The sequence below is a fragment of the Lytechinus variegatus genome, chromosome 19, assembly GCF_018143015.1.
Source record: "Lytechinus variegatus isolate NC3 chromosome 19, Lvar_3.0, whole genome shotgun sequence".
Lineage (NCBI taxonomy): Eukaryota > Metazoa > Echinodermata > Echinoidea > Temnopleuroida > Toxopneustidae > Lytechinus > Lytechinus variegatus.
The window spans coordinates 300,369-317,843 of record NC_054758.1 but is presented as its reverse complement, the minus strand read 5'-3'; the positions used below and the strand labels follow the sequence as shown (position 1 = coordinate 317,843).

Here is a 17,475-nt window from a genome sequence, read left to right as displayed (position 1 = left end):
ACTGTGCATAACTTTATGTATGTCTGGGACATGTTCTTAGCTGCCAAATCAGCTACATCAAGATAAATCATTGAGCACAAACAGTCACCAGTCATACATGAAATCATACATTACTTTGAAATGGCTTTATGAAAACGCCATACGTCTCTGTGTGAGTGCTCCATTCTTCCCTCATTTCTTTTTCTCCTTTTCCACTCTTCATAACTATGTTAACCCCCCCCCCCCCGTAAAGAAAAAAAATACATTCACATATCGTTCAAACAACTATATGTTCATTTATTCTATATTCTGTAACAGAATTTCATATAATAATTCCAAACTTGCAGAGTAATAAATGTCACAGCCATGAACCAATGCGATCCAATGTCTTTATACAGGCAATATAAAACTCGGCAATACACATAAAATACCAGCTCCCTTATCAAACCTGTTTCTGTCAAATTGAATTGAATTCATGTATTCTTTTGGGGGATGGAGGGGGTAATTATTAAAAAAAATAAGCCCCAGATCTGATATTACTGAGATAAAGGGGAAGATGAAGTTACATTGTGTGATAAACTTTTCTTTCATCCATTCCTGTGTCAAATGTGGGAGGAAATTGAGGGATTATGGAAGCAAAGTGAGATGAGCATCTGAACAAATATTTTAATATATTATTCAAGCTATTTCAAGGTCGAAACCTGGTTGAATCTCCTAAATGCATTGAGGTAAACTTCAAGAGACATCTTCAGTCAATGGTGGTCAATACTTCCTGAATTCATTTAGGAGATCAAATACATTGTATTACGCACTTCAATACTCTGCACAGATATTTTGAAGACTAAGGAGGAGGGGATTATTTTATACATTTCAAGAAAACTTTCTCATGCTGATGCACCGAGGTTCTTGAGGTTTGAAATACAGGTATTCATGATGTCCTTCTCCTGTAAAAAAGAAATACAAGAAACAGAAAAGACAAATTGTTTAATTTTACATAAATATCCACAAAATTTGGCACCTAGGCAAAGCATATGCATTCATAACCTGTTCATTCAGACAGCATATAGCAAATATTCTGACCTCTTGATATCTTCCACTGAAATGCCTGAAAGTAATACTTCATCCATAGTGCTTTTTTTCACAAGGTGCAAAGTGCCATGAGATGCTATCCCTGGTCAGCACACGAAGTCCAGAGCATACAACAATATATAGGTCTTCAAATTTCAATTGAACCGATTAATAAATGTTCATGACAATTTTACAAGAGGATGGTGATCATTTCAAAGACCTTTAAATTCTCTGGCAAAAGAACCCTGATAAGAAAAAAATCTTTTTCACAAATTTGGAGTCCATAAATCACCCCCCCCCCCATAAACACATGATTTGCAGATCGCATTTGCGACCTTCCAATGAAAAATCATGAGGAAATCAAGAATAATCTCAGAAGAGAGAAGGGAATTCAAGTCTCTCACTTGGCTGCATGCCTGGGGATGTTATTTTAATAGACGCCGGCATGTCTGGGAGGTCTAATATAGGAGAGCATTAGTTAATAACCAACCAGACGTGAACTGCACTTTGTAACATGTAACTTTACAGAGGTTATTTATTTTGGTTTAGCAATCAAGACACCTGCTAAGAGTCTAGGAATTGGGATTGTTGGAAACTAAACGATCAAGAGTTGGGTCAAATTTGTGCTGTCCGAACCTTTATCGCATTAGTCTGACTGCTCTTACGATCGACGAATTATATTATGCAAGTCGATTGGCCTTTTGCAAATTTCGTATTGATTCAATTTCCCCATGATTTGTCAATGGCAGGGTGCTTTAAATTCATTTTGTGGTATAGAGTCACAAACTAAAATTTGACACTTTTATTATTATTATATTATTCGGCAGCTATCCATTAGACAACATAAAAAAATCACATAAAACAAATCAATCTAACAGATTGACAGTGTCAATAGCCACGGTACAGGAGTGTATCTAGTCTGTTTTTTTAGACTGCCTTATGAAATGAACTCTTTAAGTTGTGGTTTAACTATGGACAGCCAATCGGGGCATATATCCCTAACAGTACACAAACAATTTATTAACTTAAATTTTCTGGGAATGATAACTGAAGTATATTGAAGCATTTTTTTCAATATGAATACAAAAGGAAACAAAACATTAAACATAATAGTACAATATAAACAGAATTGTTAAGATATGGCTCCCATAATTTTAGCAGAGAGTTAGACCGTGGTCTAGGTTAAACCTGACTTCAGAATACGGGCCCATGGGTCTGTATGAGTAGACTAGTATTAACCTACCTGTTGTGGTGTAATACTCTTGACTACATTCTGTTCAATCCATCTCACCATGTGCTGCTGTTCTAGACGTCTCTTTGTATTCTCTAGCTCTACATGGTAATCCTACAACACAATACAACATTGTTTTGTATAAATATAATAATAGAGTGATTTATAATTCACCAAATACAATCTGTAGAGTGCTCGAGGCACAAAAAGAGAAAAGTAATAAAATTTTAATAGAAGATATATAGGGGAAAGCGGGGTAAGTTGAGCATAGGGGCAAGTTGAGCCACCAGCCCCAGGCCAATAATGAATGAGTAAGACATTGTGGTGGTGTCATGTATTGATGACCCATAGTATAACCCCTAACCCCACCACATTGTTTTCCAATTTGAAACAAAAAGTAGTTTTTTACAGGGAAAAGTATGAATTTCAGCCAAAAAAGTAAAAAAGAGTGTGAAATAGATAAGTGCTTTATACACACGCACGTCTTTAAATATAGTAAAAACATGATAACAACATTGTTAGTCCAGGTATGGATCTTTATTCTTGTCATAGTCTTTTATATGATGGATGCATAATAAATGTGTGGATACAATATTATCGCACTAAGTTCGGACTGGGGTAAGTTGAGCAAAACAGCATGGGGCAAGTTGAGCCATTGTAATTCTTATGGTAATGTATCTTAAAAAAACAAACAATAAAAATCAATTGAAATGCAGGCTGAAAGGAGCAAATTTACATGACTGCTCTTTTCCTTTTAAAGGATGTTAGTATTTATAAAGAATTAGCAAGTGAAAAGACTTTAAAACAAAAAATTGACATGCTGGTTCTCCCCCATACATTTTGTAGGGGAAGGCGGGGTAAGTTGTGACAGTTTTTGCTTTTTGCCAGTTAGAATTGATATGAATAATAATCTTGTCGAAATAAGTACCTTGCCTTGAAATTTAATTCTTCTGAAATATTTTCCACCTATATATAACTTTCTATCCCCACACTGAAAGTCGTCGTGACCTTTGAAAAAAACGATGTCAAATGGCTCAACTTGCCCCATATATGGGGTAAGTTTGAGCCACCTTCTGGGGTAAGTTGAGCCACAAAAACTATGTACAAAATGTATGGGGGGAGAACCAGCATGTCAATTTTTTGTTTAAAGTCTTTTCACTTGCTAATTCTCTATAAATACTAACATCCTGTAAAAGGAAAAGAGCAGTCATGTAAATTTGCTCCTTTCAGCTTGCATTTCAATCGGTTTTTATGGTTTGTTTGTTTTTTATGATACATTACCATAGGAATTACCATGGCTCAACTTGCCCCATGCTGTTTGGCTCAACTTACCCCAGTCCGAACTCAGTGCGAAAATTTTGTATCCACACATTTATTATGCATCCATCATATAAAAGACTATGACAAGAATGAAGATCCATACATGGACTAATAATGTTGTTGTCATGTCTTTATTATATTTAAAGACGTGTGTGTTTATAAAGCACTTATCTATTTCACACTCTTTTTTACTTTTTTGGCTGAAATTCATATTTTTCCCTCTAAAAAACTACTTTTTGTTTCAAAGTTGGAAACAATGTGGTGGGGTTAGGGGTTATGATATGGGTCATCAATACATGACACCACCACAACGTCTGACTCATTCATTATTGGCCTGGGGCTGGTGGCTCAACTTGCCCCTATGCTCAACTTACCCCGCCTTCCCCTACATAGTTTTTGTGGCTCAACTTACCCCAGACGGTGGCACAACTTACCCCACAGATGGGGCAAGTTGAGCCATTTGACATCATTTTTTTCAAGGTCACGATGACTTTCAGTGTGGGGGTAGAAAGTTATATGTAGGTGAAAAACATTTCCCAAGAATCAAATTTAAAGGCAAGGTTCTTATTTCTACAATAGTACTAGTCATATCAATTCTAACATGCAAAATGCAAAAAGTGTCACAACTTACCCCGCCTTCCCCTAACTATCAGTAAAATTATATTTATAATACCAATAATAAACAATATTACTGAAAAATTATGTTGATATTGATTATGATCATGATAACGGTGGTGGTGGTAATGATGATAGAAAAAATAGTAATGAAGTAATGATAATAGGAGGAATGACAATTGAAGAAAAAAAAGTCATATTTATTCATCAATAATAAATGCTAGCTTGGCATCTGTTAGACATTCTGAGATGTACCTTTTTGAGTTCACAAACAAATTTGCTGTATCCTTGCAGGGTTCTCCATGGAGGCATTTCAGGGGGGGGGGGTAGTCTTAAGCCCTGTGCATTCCTTTTTCTGTTCTTAGGTCACAGTAAATGTTTGTCAATTTTGCATTGTTCAGAACTATTCTCATTGTTAACTTACCAATTTCTTCTGAACTGCCTCTGAAACTTGTTGAAGTCTTTCCCTGTATTCAATCTCCATCCTCATAGCTACATTCTCCTGCAATCAATAAATGATTTTGATTAAAATAAATCAATGACTTGATTGATTGAGTGAATCCATTTATTTCATTTCGATAAAAAGACATTTACAAAGTATAACATACATGACTGTCACATAATATGCCAATATACAAATACATGAAAATATGAAATGAAATAAGAGAACTTTAAGAAAGGCCTTTAAGGCTTTGTGGGTAAAAGTTCCCTCAAATACACGTACACTGTCCTTCATTTACATAGTGTTACAGGCATATTAGAATCTTCAATTTGAGTCTGTCATGCGAGTGAAAAATCATGCATAACTTTTGAACTGGCTACCAAAACGTTGCTATCATGGGCTGTGTAACACAATGATTTGCAGTCAATCACAACATACATTACCAATGACAAATCACCGTTACATGCGCACTCTGTTTAAAATCAGTGCGGTTCTTTCGTATTTGCAAATTCATCGCAAACCTCTGTTATGGAGCCCTGATGTCATCAGATACAATAAACAAAATATAACATCTCAAGAAGAGCATCTAAAATTTCAAATTTATTGAAATTACAAAGGGAGGGGGGGGGGGCTGAATCCCAAATCCACCCCCATTCATTTGTTTTCTTAAACTTTTTAAAATGAAAATTAGAATACATCAGCACATTTCAGGGGCAAATATTAATTAAAGAAAATAACAGATAGCAGGTTGGTTTGACTACAGTTGGTTAGGTTACAGCAAACAAGGTAAGATAATACAACAGCAATGGACAGTACCAAAACAAAAGAAGAACAATTTCTTCATCAAAGAGCAGTTTCTGAAACACTGCTAGAAGGACGTTTCTTTTTTTTGTTGCTATATATGAACATACCCTTACCCTTCCAGCATTAAAAAGATTTTTCTGAAACACTCCCCACGACGACTACTGCGTTTCATGTTTTCTTTTACCAAATACGAACATGACATAACCTTTCTAGCATCAAAGAGCCGATTCCAAAACGCTCCCCAGAATGACGACTATGTTTCTTATCATGTTTTCTTTTGTAATGTATGAACATGCCCTTACCCTCCTAGCATCAAAGAGCTGTTTTCTTCCATCAAGTCGCCATTGTTCAGTCTTTTCATGGTCAATGGCATCCTTGTATGCTTCAATGTTAGCATTACGTCCTTCATATGCTTGTTCTAGCTTCTCCTGTAAAGGTAAACAAACAGGTTGATACGTTAGTGTTAGCCACCCCTGAACCCCAAGAAAGCAAGAATGGAAAGACATCGGCTGAAAAGCTAACACACAGTGGCCTGTATTCTGAAGTCAAGTTCAACTTAGACCAAGGTCTAACTCTGTGCTAAAATTATGGGAAGCTAAAATCGTCACAATTGTTATTAAGTTTATGTTTTCTATGTTTGATGTGCTCTTTCCTGATTCATCGATGGTGAAGACAATCATCTATTCATTATACTTCCTAGACAATTATGAATGATTTGAGAGCCAAATGAGTTGAAATATGATATCTCTATACTGTCAGTGATTTGTGTAACAATTGGCTTTCACCACAAGTTTAAGTTAAACCTGACTTCAGAATACGGGCCATTGGCTTAAGTGGAACTTTCTATCGCGTAGAGTCAAGACAGGAGGTTACAGAGCTGCTAAGAGCTGAACAAGAAAATTTTGTAGTTTAAAAAGCTAAAAAAAAATCAGTAATTTGGTGAGGAAATCAGTACTATCAAAAGATGTAACATGGGACAATACATAAACTGTAACTTTAGTAATTAGTATTTTGCATAACACCATCAGTATCCTTTCATTTTTCAGTACTAGTTGGTAGCTCTGGGTATGGTGTCGGTGATCATAACATGAATTAGACTGCTTCACAAGCTGCGAATGGCTCCCTAAAAACATTTATAGATACAATTTATACCTGGTTCAGGGTGACACTGCCTGAAAGTGAACATTGTAAAGGGTTGTTTATAATCTAAGACTTGTGTCAGCTGTAAAGCCATGAAATGATGACAAATAGGCTCAATTCCCTTGAAGGCTACATGCACTGCACACAAATAACTAAGTATTGGACTACACCAAAATTGTCAACCCAAAAGTTCTAGTTATTATCTGTTAGGATTTGAATGCTGGGTCACTTTAAGAGCAATCCTTTGACTATTTCAGCTACTCTAACAAAATTCATACTAAAAAAAATATTTGCCAAGAAGTATTTCTTTGGTTTTCAAAAAATGTTCATAAAGTTAGCCTTCAAATGACCATATTTCTAAAACAAAAACTCACAAATTACTTCTACTTGTTTTATGAAAGGGAATATATATTATCAAGCCTATGTAAGAGTATGTAATTGGATATTTGTTGAATACTGTGTTAGAGTTCCTTGGAGTTCAGTTTCCCTTTTATGACATTTTATAAAGCAGGTTTGTTCTTTAAATTGAAATGAAACCTTTGGAACAAGTGGGCTTGTGCGGAAACAGATAAATCAAAGAATAAGAACAAAGAAAGTTTGAGAACAATTCAAACGCCAAGCGTAACGCCGTTGTCTCGCCTGCATATTGCAGTCATGAAGAGACTGCATGTCAAAACTATAGGTCATGTCATTAGTGGAACAAACTGATGCAAACAGCATCAGAACATACAGCACTAGTCAGATATCTTTAATACTTGTTTCGAAGCTATAGAAAGTTATTGTGTGTACAACACAGCACAGTGCCAGTCATGGAAAGTTCATTGACCTTTGACCTTAATCAAATGCAACTCACATTCGAACTGGACCTGCACCTTCAATGAATTTGGCAATCCTACCTCAAAGATATAAAAAGTTAGTATGTGTACAACACAGCACAGTGCCAGTCATAAAGGGTTAATTGACCTTTGACCTTAATCAAATTCAACTCACATTCGAACTTGACCTGCACCTTCAAGAGATGGACCACTTGTATGAATTTGGCAATCCTACCTCGAAGATATAGAACGTTATTGTGTGTACAGCAAAGCACAGTGCCAGTCATGGAAAGTTCATTGACCTTTGACCTTATTCAAATTGACTCATATTCGAACTTGACCTGTGCCTTCAGGAGATGGACCTCTGGTATGGATTTGGTGATCCCACCTCGAAGCTATAGAAAGTTATTGGGTGTACAACACAATTGTGCCAGTCATGGAAGTTCATTGACCTTTGACCTTATTCAAACTCGACTCATATTCAAACATGACCTGTGCCTTCAGGAGATGGACCTCTGGTATGAATTTGGTGATCCCACCTCGAAGCTATAGAAAGTTATTGGGTGTACAACACAATCGTTAAGGACGCAGGCGAGACAAAAACGGCCAATTAATGAGAAAGTTATGAGCAGTTGAATGTTGCAATCACTAATGCTATAGAGATCCTCCTATTGGCAATGCAATAAATTTGTAATGTCACATGTGAACAACAAAATCCCAAAAATGTATCTTTATGCCTTTTCTTATGGTGATACAGACTCTTCACCCATGTCTTCTTTGAAAATCTGCATTGCATGCCCTCTTACAGAAAGAATGAATAATCTACTGGTAGATGTAAGAAGAGGCTGATTAAATGAAATAACAGTAGGAGAAAAGTTGTTCACATGTAACATCTATGTTGCATTGCCAATGGGGGATCTACATTAATAATATGTCCATTTATATACCGCAGTTACTTTGTGCATATACTCAACTGCGCTTTGATACTTGGTATATTATTACCCCGGCTGTAGCTAAGCCGCCATATTAATAGGTGGTAAAGCGTTCAAGGAATACATCCTACCGGGTACCCATTCAGCTCACCTGGGTCAAGTGCAGCACAATGTGGATAAATTTCTTGCCGAGGCAATTACGCAATGGCTGAGATCATTACAATAATGATCTAAATTTCAAATGCTCATAACTTTCTTAATAATCTTCCAATCAATCTCAGACTTTCATTGATCTGTTTCTGTGATTTTTCTGTTTTCATAGTAATTTACACATATCTTGTTCCAAAGGTTTCATTTTTAGAGGCGGACCTTTTAAGTTCTCACCTCTCTCTTCTTGTCAGCCCATGCTGCAATACCTGGTCCAAATCTCTTGATACCGTAAACAAACATAGAGAGCGCCACTGCAGCATGGACGGTCTCAGGTCCAAGAACATAGATCTCTTTGTTCAACAGGAACAGAATCATACCAGTTCCAAATACGTATGGTCCTATATCATTCAGAGAAAATCATACATTAAAATATAAACTAATGTAGTTGCAGCAAACATTAATTTCATTTAAAAAAGTTTTTTGAGGCAAAAACAGTTGATCGTAGCATACCATTTGTGAATTAGGACATGTAGGACAGTGTCATTATGTTGTCATAAAAAACAAAGCAAGTGTTTACTTTGATCTAAATGTTATCTTGAAGACTAAAGTAAAACACAAATTTCATGAAAGAAATCATCCCAAGCAGCAGTCATTCTCCCCCCCCCCCCCCCCTACAAGAGACACATTGTATGTCATCATCTTTAATAGCTGTTCAAAAAACATACATGTCAATGCAACCCACAAACACACTTGTTCTATAATAAAATATTACATTGCATAATAAGAATGAGATACCAGAAATATTTCATGAGAAAGGGTCAGCGTTCAATGAAAAAAAAAACGGGAGGCACAAATGAAAACTTAAAGGGCAAGCACACATTGTCAGTTTAGATAGCAGTTTCCCCTGAAGTTGGATGCAATATGATCCCTTCGTTCCAGAATTCAATTAGTTTCCAATTGTTTTCAGTGTAGTAGGTTACAAGGTGTACAGTATAGCCATAATGCTATGTCAGACAAGGACAATTGCAGGGATGTTGTGAAACGGTATAACCCACTGCAAGCAAATTGGCCAATTTCTAAACAAAGGGTCTGATTACATCCAACATGATGAACATCCTAACAGGCAGTACGTCACTGCCCCTTCAGGAGTATGTTTCTGTACCTGTGACACCGGTCTTCTTGTACATGAACTGGAACCATTCTTCTGGGATGAAACCAAAGCGGACCTTGCCTCCTTCCTCAGGCATCTTATTAGGCATACGCTGAGGGACAGACGTTGAGAGTAACAGCTTCTGTGGGGCTGCTGAAACACTGTGAGAGAAATTCAAAATTAAATTCAGAAATGAGGTATCAAATTAGATTTCAATACATGTATTCCTTGGGGCTGCCTAATATGCTTGGAGGGGAATTTAAAATTCAAGCTTGAGGAAAAATAACAATGAAGGCACATATGATTTAAAAAAAATATACATATAAATATTTTTGTACATGTATGTGCTTTTTATCTAATCCAGAACAGAAAAAGTGATTTATGTGGCCACTATCACATCTTTGTAAGAATATCCAACATCATATAACATGATACCTCCCACTCCCCTCTCCTCTTTATTGTAAAACAATCTGGATCAGGACTTAACTCAGTGAACAGTCACAGATGCCCTGTCAATTGGTCTTGATCTTCTTCTCATTGGCCTTGGCTTGGAAATTTTTTGCACCCTATTTTATTTCTCTCATTTGTATTACAGAAAATATTCAATGGAGAAGTGACCTTGCTCTAAAACCATCAACATTAAAGGCTGGATAATCAAGTTTGAAAGCATTAATGTTGTAAGGCATTAACAGTTCCATAATCTCAACTAAATTGGACAAAATTCCATGAATTCTTTAGAAAATATCAATTAAGAACTCACCATGGTGCCGATGATCTTAATGCAATTGCTGCAATGGCAGAACCTGATGAAAACAAAGAAACAATGATAAAAAAATGTCATGAAATACAGGACAAGGGGGAGGGGAGCAAAACACACGCAAAAAAAATGTTTTTGCTGGTAAGCTGCGACATATACATGTACATTACACTTGTCAAATTTTTGCAATATTATTCATTCATGTTAATCAACTACATTAATGTTTCACATAATACTGTCTCATACCCTCAATATACATAATCTACCATAACATGGTCAGAGTTCTAATGACCTTGACAACAATGCGTTGATATAATTTTCATAACCGTAGCTTTAACCCTATGAACCCAAAAAGCCAGAATACTGGCTTTGCTGTGAACGATCATGTACCCGAAAAGCTAAAATACCAGCTTCAAGTAACGCGATTCGAAAAGCAAGGGTTTAAGATATCAGGTGACCTTTAAAAATGACGTCATTTTAGAGATATTTAGTCGATAACTTCAGGATATGTTCATCTCAATTGGCTTTCATTTATAAGGATTTAGCCTGAAAAAATAACCAAAATATCCTACCCTACCAAGGAGGCTCATGTGATAATACACGGCGAGTTGCATACAGACCATGCGTAAGCTATTGTTGCATTTTCTTCCGTCATATTAGTGATTTTGAGACCAAATTTGAGATCATCGTTAGTACGTGTAGCTGAAGAACATCAGCCGGGCCAGCCATGCCAGCTACCAGCGGAGTAAAGTGCCTCTGACATGGCTGGGCTCGAATGACAATAAGAGATCATTTATTTCAAATATCATTGATATCTTCTACTCATAATTCAGGTTGAGGGTCACAACCACTCCAATTAATTCATGTTGGAAAATATATGCGATCAATATGGGTTTGTGTAGGAAAGTTCATTTTAGTTCAAAATCCCATTTTCCGACTAAAAAGATTTTATTTTCTAAAAATTAGCAATTTTGGTCAGGATAATCATTGAGAGATAAACCGATGAGAGGTTGGACAGTCGTATTTTTTAAAGGTCTGGAAAACAGTGTTCTGCATATTTTTAAATGATGACCATCATTCTGCATGTTATTGCTTGAACAAAAGAATTATTAAAATCTGATACTTTTTGTGGTGAAAATAACTATGAACAAAAATATTCTGTAGGAATCACACAAAAAATGGTCTGATGTTTACTCTGCCATAGACAATCAATATTTACATTTTATTCTTTAATAAAAAAAAAAAAATTTAATCTATTGATTTTTTTTCAAATTTTTCTTATTTTGGGGGTGGAAACTTAGTCTTGAGGACTCTATTTTTTTAAAAATATTTTGACATATATTTCTTCATCATGGAGTCTTGAATCCCCATCCATATATCTATAAGAGGCACATGTACACAAAGATGGATTTCCCTAGGAAATCCATAGTTAGAGGGTGAAATCAGTTTATATTGTCGAATTTTATTTATCTATGAACCTTTAGGCGCCTAATGCGTATAAAGGGATAAAAATTATTTCACTGTAAATGGTAAAAATGAGACGTTTCATACCAAACTCAATCTCCCGTAGATCCCTCGATCAGTTTGTCAACAAAGCAAAGACAATATTTCACAAATACCAAAATTTGATACGTGATTATGAATAATTAGTTATTTATAATCACATATCAAATTTTACTATTTGTGAAATAATAATTTGTATCTATAAATTGTTCTTCAAAACGGCATCACTAGTCAGAAGTACGTCATCACGAAGCGGGTCAAGGGTCAGGTCTATTGTCTTTGCTTTGTTGACAAACGGAACGAGGCATAGACGGGAGATCGGGTCTTTATACGCATAAGGCGCCTGAAGGTTCATGGATGAATAAAATTCGACAATACAAACCGATTTCACCCTTTAACTATGGATTTCCTAGGGAAATCCATCTTTGTGTACATGTGCCTCTTATAGATATATGGACGGGGATTCAAGACTCCACGATGATGAAATATATGTCTTAATATAAAAAAAAACATCATCATGGAGTCAAGACTAGTGGAAACTATGATACCCTTATACGCATTAGGAATATAAAAGTATGCAATATGCTATGCATAAGAAAATTTTGGTCTATATAATGTATGGACTACTAGTTCTAATATTAAATATGGAGGGAATTCCCTTCTGGATTTTTATCTTCTCTACAGTCAGGATGCCTTGTCAAGGTTCCATGAGCAAATGACAATATCAAAATCATAAAAAAATATGCTCACGCCTCAGAGTCCTCAAGGCTAAGGCTGTTCATGCAGGCTCCATTCCACTTCACTACATGTACGCTCCACCTACCCAACATAGGGACGGTGAACTCGATCGGATATTCCAAGTGACAAAGGTGGGATCAAAGAGTGGTTTATTGTAAAAATTAAAGAAAACAAACATAACGAGAAAGAAAAATAGCTTAATTTCTTACTGTTCACCCTTATTTCACTCCGTGTCCATCCTCCGGTTGTCCTCAAAATTGGTGATTTTAGGCCAGTATCTAGTTCCTCACACGTATTATTCACGGCCGATTTCAAAATATTGCATGCGATCTTTTGCAGGCTAGGCCAAACAGCATAAATATTATTATATTGGATGGCTCAGAAAATACCAGAAATATTCTAAGAGTTTGGGAAAGTATCTTGGAATAATGTGTGAGGAATTAGATACTGGCCCAAAATAACCAATTTTGAGGATAACTGGAGGATGGACACGGAGTGAAATAAGGGTGAATAGGGTGACTGCACACAGAACAAAAATGTTGCCCTTTTCACTGCATTTACACAGCCAAAAATTGTCATGGCTTTGAGGGGAAAATTAAAATTCACCGCATTTCTGACGTATGATCCCATTATCCAAATTTAATGATTTTGGTATCAAATTAAAGAGAAAAAAATACTCCAAATAACATACTCAGTTTACATTTGGCTACTACAATAATTTTGATGTTGCATTAAAAAAGGAAGTTCAAAGTCTTGTACCTCATGAATAAATATACCATATTTTGGAAACTAGCGGGTTTTCGTAGTATTGATACTATTGATATTAAAATGGCAAATCCAATGGAAGTACTAAATTTTCGCCTTTTATTTAGGATCAAGTGTCAGAATTGATTTCAAAATACCCTTCGCCACTACTCCAGAAAGCCCAATGCAAAACTGCACACAAAATGTAAATTGCACTCTGTGTGTGGTCATGTGTTTTAGCTGTGTGTGTGTTGTGACAAATTATACTACAGAGCCTATTGGGAGCATTTGGTGGAATTTCATTCCAAATTCATATGGTTATTTCTCAAAAACTGATTCATGGATTACTATGAAATTTGCTAGATTTCTATTTTTCACTATTTTCATCAAGATAAGATCTGAAAAAATTAAACAGTTTAATAAAGTAATATGGCAAGAAATTTTCATTTTCAATCTTTATTTTTAATTCAGAAAAAAATAATTTAAAGAATTAAATTTCCATGAGAGCCAAGTTATATGATGAATAGCTGTAATGAAAACTGACAGTGTAAGAAAATCAAGCATTTGTCCCATAGAAAAAGAGAAAATAAGCCAAACATTGCCACCCTTATTTTACCACACATGGAGATGTAACTGAGAACAAGTTTATATCATATTCATAACCTTGTTCATTGAATGAGAGTAATAATACCGATATATTTTTTTTTCTAGGCCTGTAATTTTTACAATAAACCACTTTTTGGTCCCACCTTTGTCACTCAGAATATCCAATTGCAGAGCTACCATTTAGTACCAAGTCTCACGCATCATGCGTGAGACTCAAGCATTTCGGACTCTTGTTCATCCCCTCAAATCTCTGTCTCACGCAACTATCACAGCCTATCCCCATATACATTGTACACAATGTCTGTGATCTCACTCAAAATCACAGAAAATCTCACGCATAGCTGGTCTTTGAACTTGGCATCTCTGCGATCGAGTTCACCATCCCGAAGTTCGGGTAGGTAGAGCGAGTAGTGTAACTTAGTAGAACTAGAAGTGAAGTGGAGCCTGCACGAACTCGCCGACGCCGACGCCGGTCGCCCGACGACATGCCCAGCAGCTGGGACGGGAAATCATTTTCATTTGAATTCGGCCAGTGCGAAACTGAATTGGCATCACTGTTCTTAAAAAGTTATGGTAACTGTCGGATAAAACGTGCGACATTGTGACAAGTCCTTTATTTTATGAAACACTCCCCAAACAGGCCTTAGCCACGTCACGCTTGGTTACAAGACTCCCTGCCCCAGGCCTGGCGGCAAGCACACGTCCATCCATGCTCATGTCACGGCGAGTGTGCCGAGCCAGCAACACGAAATTTTCTGTCAGACATGTAATGTTAACTAAGATCGTTTTAATATAATATAAACACATCAAACTTATTAAATACTAAATTGACTTCCTAGAGTAAAAACATTAGCAACATATTATATGTAAAATTATCTATTTACCATTTCTTAGAGCAAGACGGGACAGCATTTTGGAGAGAATCCCGCGACCCCTTCCTTCCAAATTCAACAGCAAGAAAGATGGCTGCTCACGCTTATTCTTTTTTCACACATGCACACACACTATTTCGAGGGAGGGGTTGGGGGTCTTTACAAAATAGCAGTTCTTCAATTTCAATTAGGGTGGGACCGGGCGGGGACGTGAGAGTGTGCTGGTTTATTTTTTTAAAGAAATGAATATATCAGTTAATTGTAACTAGATATTTTATCAATTTTATTACCCCCCCCCCCTTATTCGTATGTTAAATCAACATTTGAAAGGTTGGAGGAGTGACAGCCTTTTACAAATGTTACATCCAACCATGCATCGGCGGCGGAAGCGGGGGGGGGGGGGACGGGGGGACGTGTCCCCCCCTATTTTTTTTTTTTTTTTGCTTGTCAATTTTTTTCCAGCTTCCCCCCTAAAGTCACGTGGACCCCCCTCGAAACATGTGTTAGGTAGATGACCTTTTTTTTTTTTTTTGCTTGTCAAAAATTTTTGGTTAGCCACTCCTAAAATTTAGGTTGATAACCTTTTTGGGGGCGCTTGTCCAATTTTTTACCTGTGTCCATCCCGAAATTTCAGGTGGACACCCCCTAATTTTTTTTTTTTTGGCTTCGGATCCGCCGCCAATGCATCCAACCTTGTATCCGGGCCTTGTATAAAGCTGAATCCAACATTTTAAGTGTTCGGTAAAACCATTTCAAGTGATAAATGCAACATTTAGAAAATGTCACTCCTCCAACCTTCCAGAATAAGAAAAAAGGGGGCCTGCCACCGGCCGACAACCGCAACTGTCTCTGTGTGACAGGGATACGTTCTGTTATTTTCGCAAGTTCAATCTGACAAAACAAATAAAAAAAATACTACATGTTGGTGATAGTTTGAGGATAATCCAATTTTAAATATCAATTTGTTTGCGCTCCTTTTTTGCAGTGCGTAGCGTGTTAAATTATTTCCCTATGGAGAATAATAGAAAATACGCCGTTTTGAGGGATTTGCTAAGATATCTCCCAAACGCGTCAACAAGGTGATCTATCAAAACAGAATATAATAGAGCAGATTCTCACCTTGAACATGATATGATTTTCATTTAATTTTAGTCAAATTAAGTTCTCCCAGGACCAAAATCCAGTTGAAACCAATTAGAGCAAAACCAATTGAAACCAGTTGGCCAACTGGTTTCAATAGGGAAATTGGAACAACTGGTTCCAATTGAAAACCAGTTGCCAACTGGTTCCAGTTAAAACCAATTGGGCAACTGGAACCAGTTGGCTATTGGTTTCAATTGGTTCCAGTTGTTCCAATTTCCCTATTAAAACCAGTTGAATCCAATTGGAGGCAACTGGTTTCAATTGGTTCCAGTTGAGTTGAAACCAATTGGAGGCAACTGGTTTTCAACTGGAACCAGTTGAAACCAATTGGTTTCCAATTGGAAATTCCAGTTGGAATGAACTTAATTAGTTACAAATTAATTAGCATTTGCACTATTGCTCATGCCAACACAGAAGCAGTGTTATTTGTCTATTAATACCAATGTAAAGGGCATTGATAAAATACAGACTTTCATATGTATATATTCATATTGGAGTTCTTCAAATATATGTATTTTTATTTGATGTAATTTGGTAACAGTTAGTGGTGTACTAATTATCTTTTAATCTGTTTTAATTATAATCTATAACATTTATGAACATGGTTTTCACTGCTAAGTATTGGAAACACTTATCTGAAAAAAGTGTGGAACTTCAAATTGAAAAAAAATAAATAGATACATTGTAAATTATGATGAATCTCATAAAACATTAATCTGTGCACACTGGCAGAAAATATGCAAATTAACTGGTTTCAATTGGATCCAGTTGGGTAACTGGAAAATTTCCAATTGGAAATCATTTCCAGTTACCCAACTGGTTCCAGTTTTATTTCCAGTTACCCGGCCAACTGGTTCCAATTAGAATTCAGTTACCCATCTTTCCAGTTAGAAGTCATCTCCAGTTACCCAATTGGTTCCATTTAGGATTTCCAGTTACCCAACTGGTTCCAGTTAGAAATCATTTCCAGTTGGAAGTCATTTCCAGTTACCCAACTGGTTCCAGTTAGGATTTCCAGTTGCCCAACTGGTTCCAGTTAGGATTCATGTCCAGTTACCCAACTGGTTCCAGTTAGGATTTCCAGTTACCCAACTGGTTCCAGTTAGAAATCATTTCCAGTTGGAAGTCATATCCATTTACCCAACTGGTTCCAGTTAGGATTTCCAGTTGCCCAACTGGTTCCAGTTAGGATTTCCAGTTGCCCAACTGGTTTCAATTGGTTTCAACTGGAAATTGTTAAATTCCAGTTAAAACCAATTGAAACCAGTTGAAACCAATTGAAACCAGTTGGAAATCCAACTGGTTTCAATTGGATTTTGGTCCTGGGCTGTCACTTTTGAGGTTTTTGGAACCTTTCTTGATGATTTTGGAAATCCATTTGTATGATGGGGTGTCCAAACTTCGCGCACTTTTCAAAAATATTGATCAGGCTTAATTTTGTCCACAAATTATTCATAATTTATACA

General features: G+C 36.4%; 1 protein-coding gene across 1 annotated transcript; it reads right to left on the bottom strand.

The window, feature by feature from the left end:
* Positions 1-250: 250 nt before the first annotated feature.
* Positions 251-14,989, bottom strand: LOC121406014 (ATP synthase F(0) complex subunit B1, mitochondrial-like). The gene is made up of 8 exons (XM_041597014.1): positions 14,879-14,989; positions 10,407-10,449; positions 9,659-9,807; positions 8,731-8,894; positions 5,762-5,887; positions 4,638-4,715; positions 2,291-2,392; positions 251-923 (listed from the first exon to the last, which is right to left on the bottom strand). The coding sequence occupies exons 1-8, from the start codon at positions 14,904-14,906 to the stop codon at positions 864-866; spliced, it is 750 nt and encodes a 249-aa protein (XP_041452948.1). The 5' UTR covers positions 14,907-14,989; the 3' UTR covers positions 251-863.
* Positions 14,990-17,475: the final 2,486 nt, after the last annotated feature.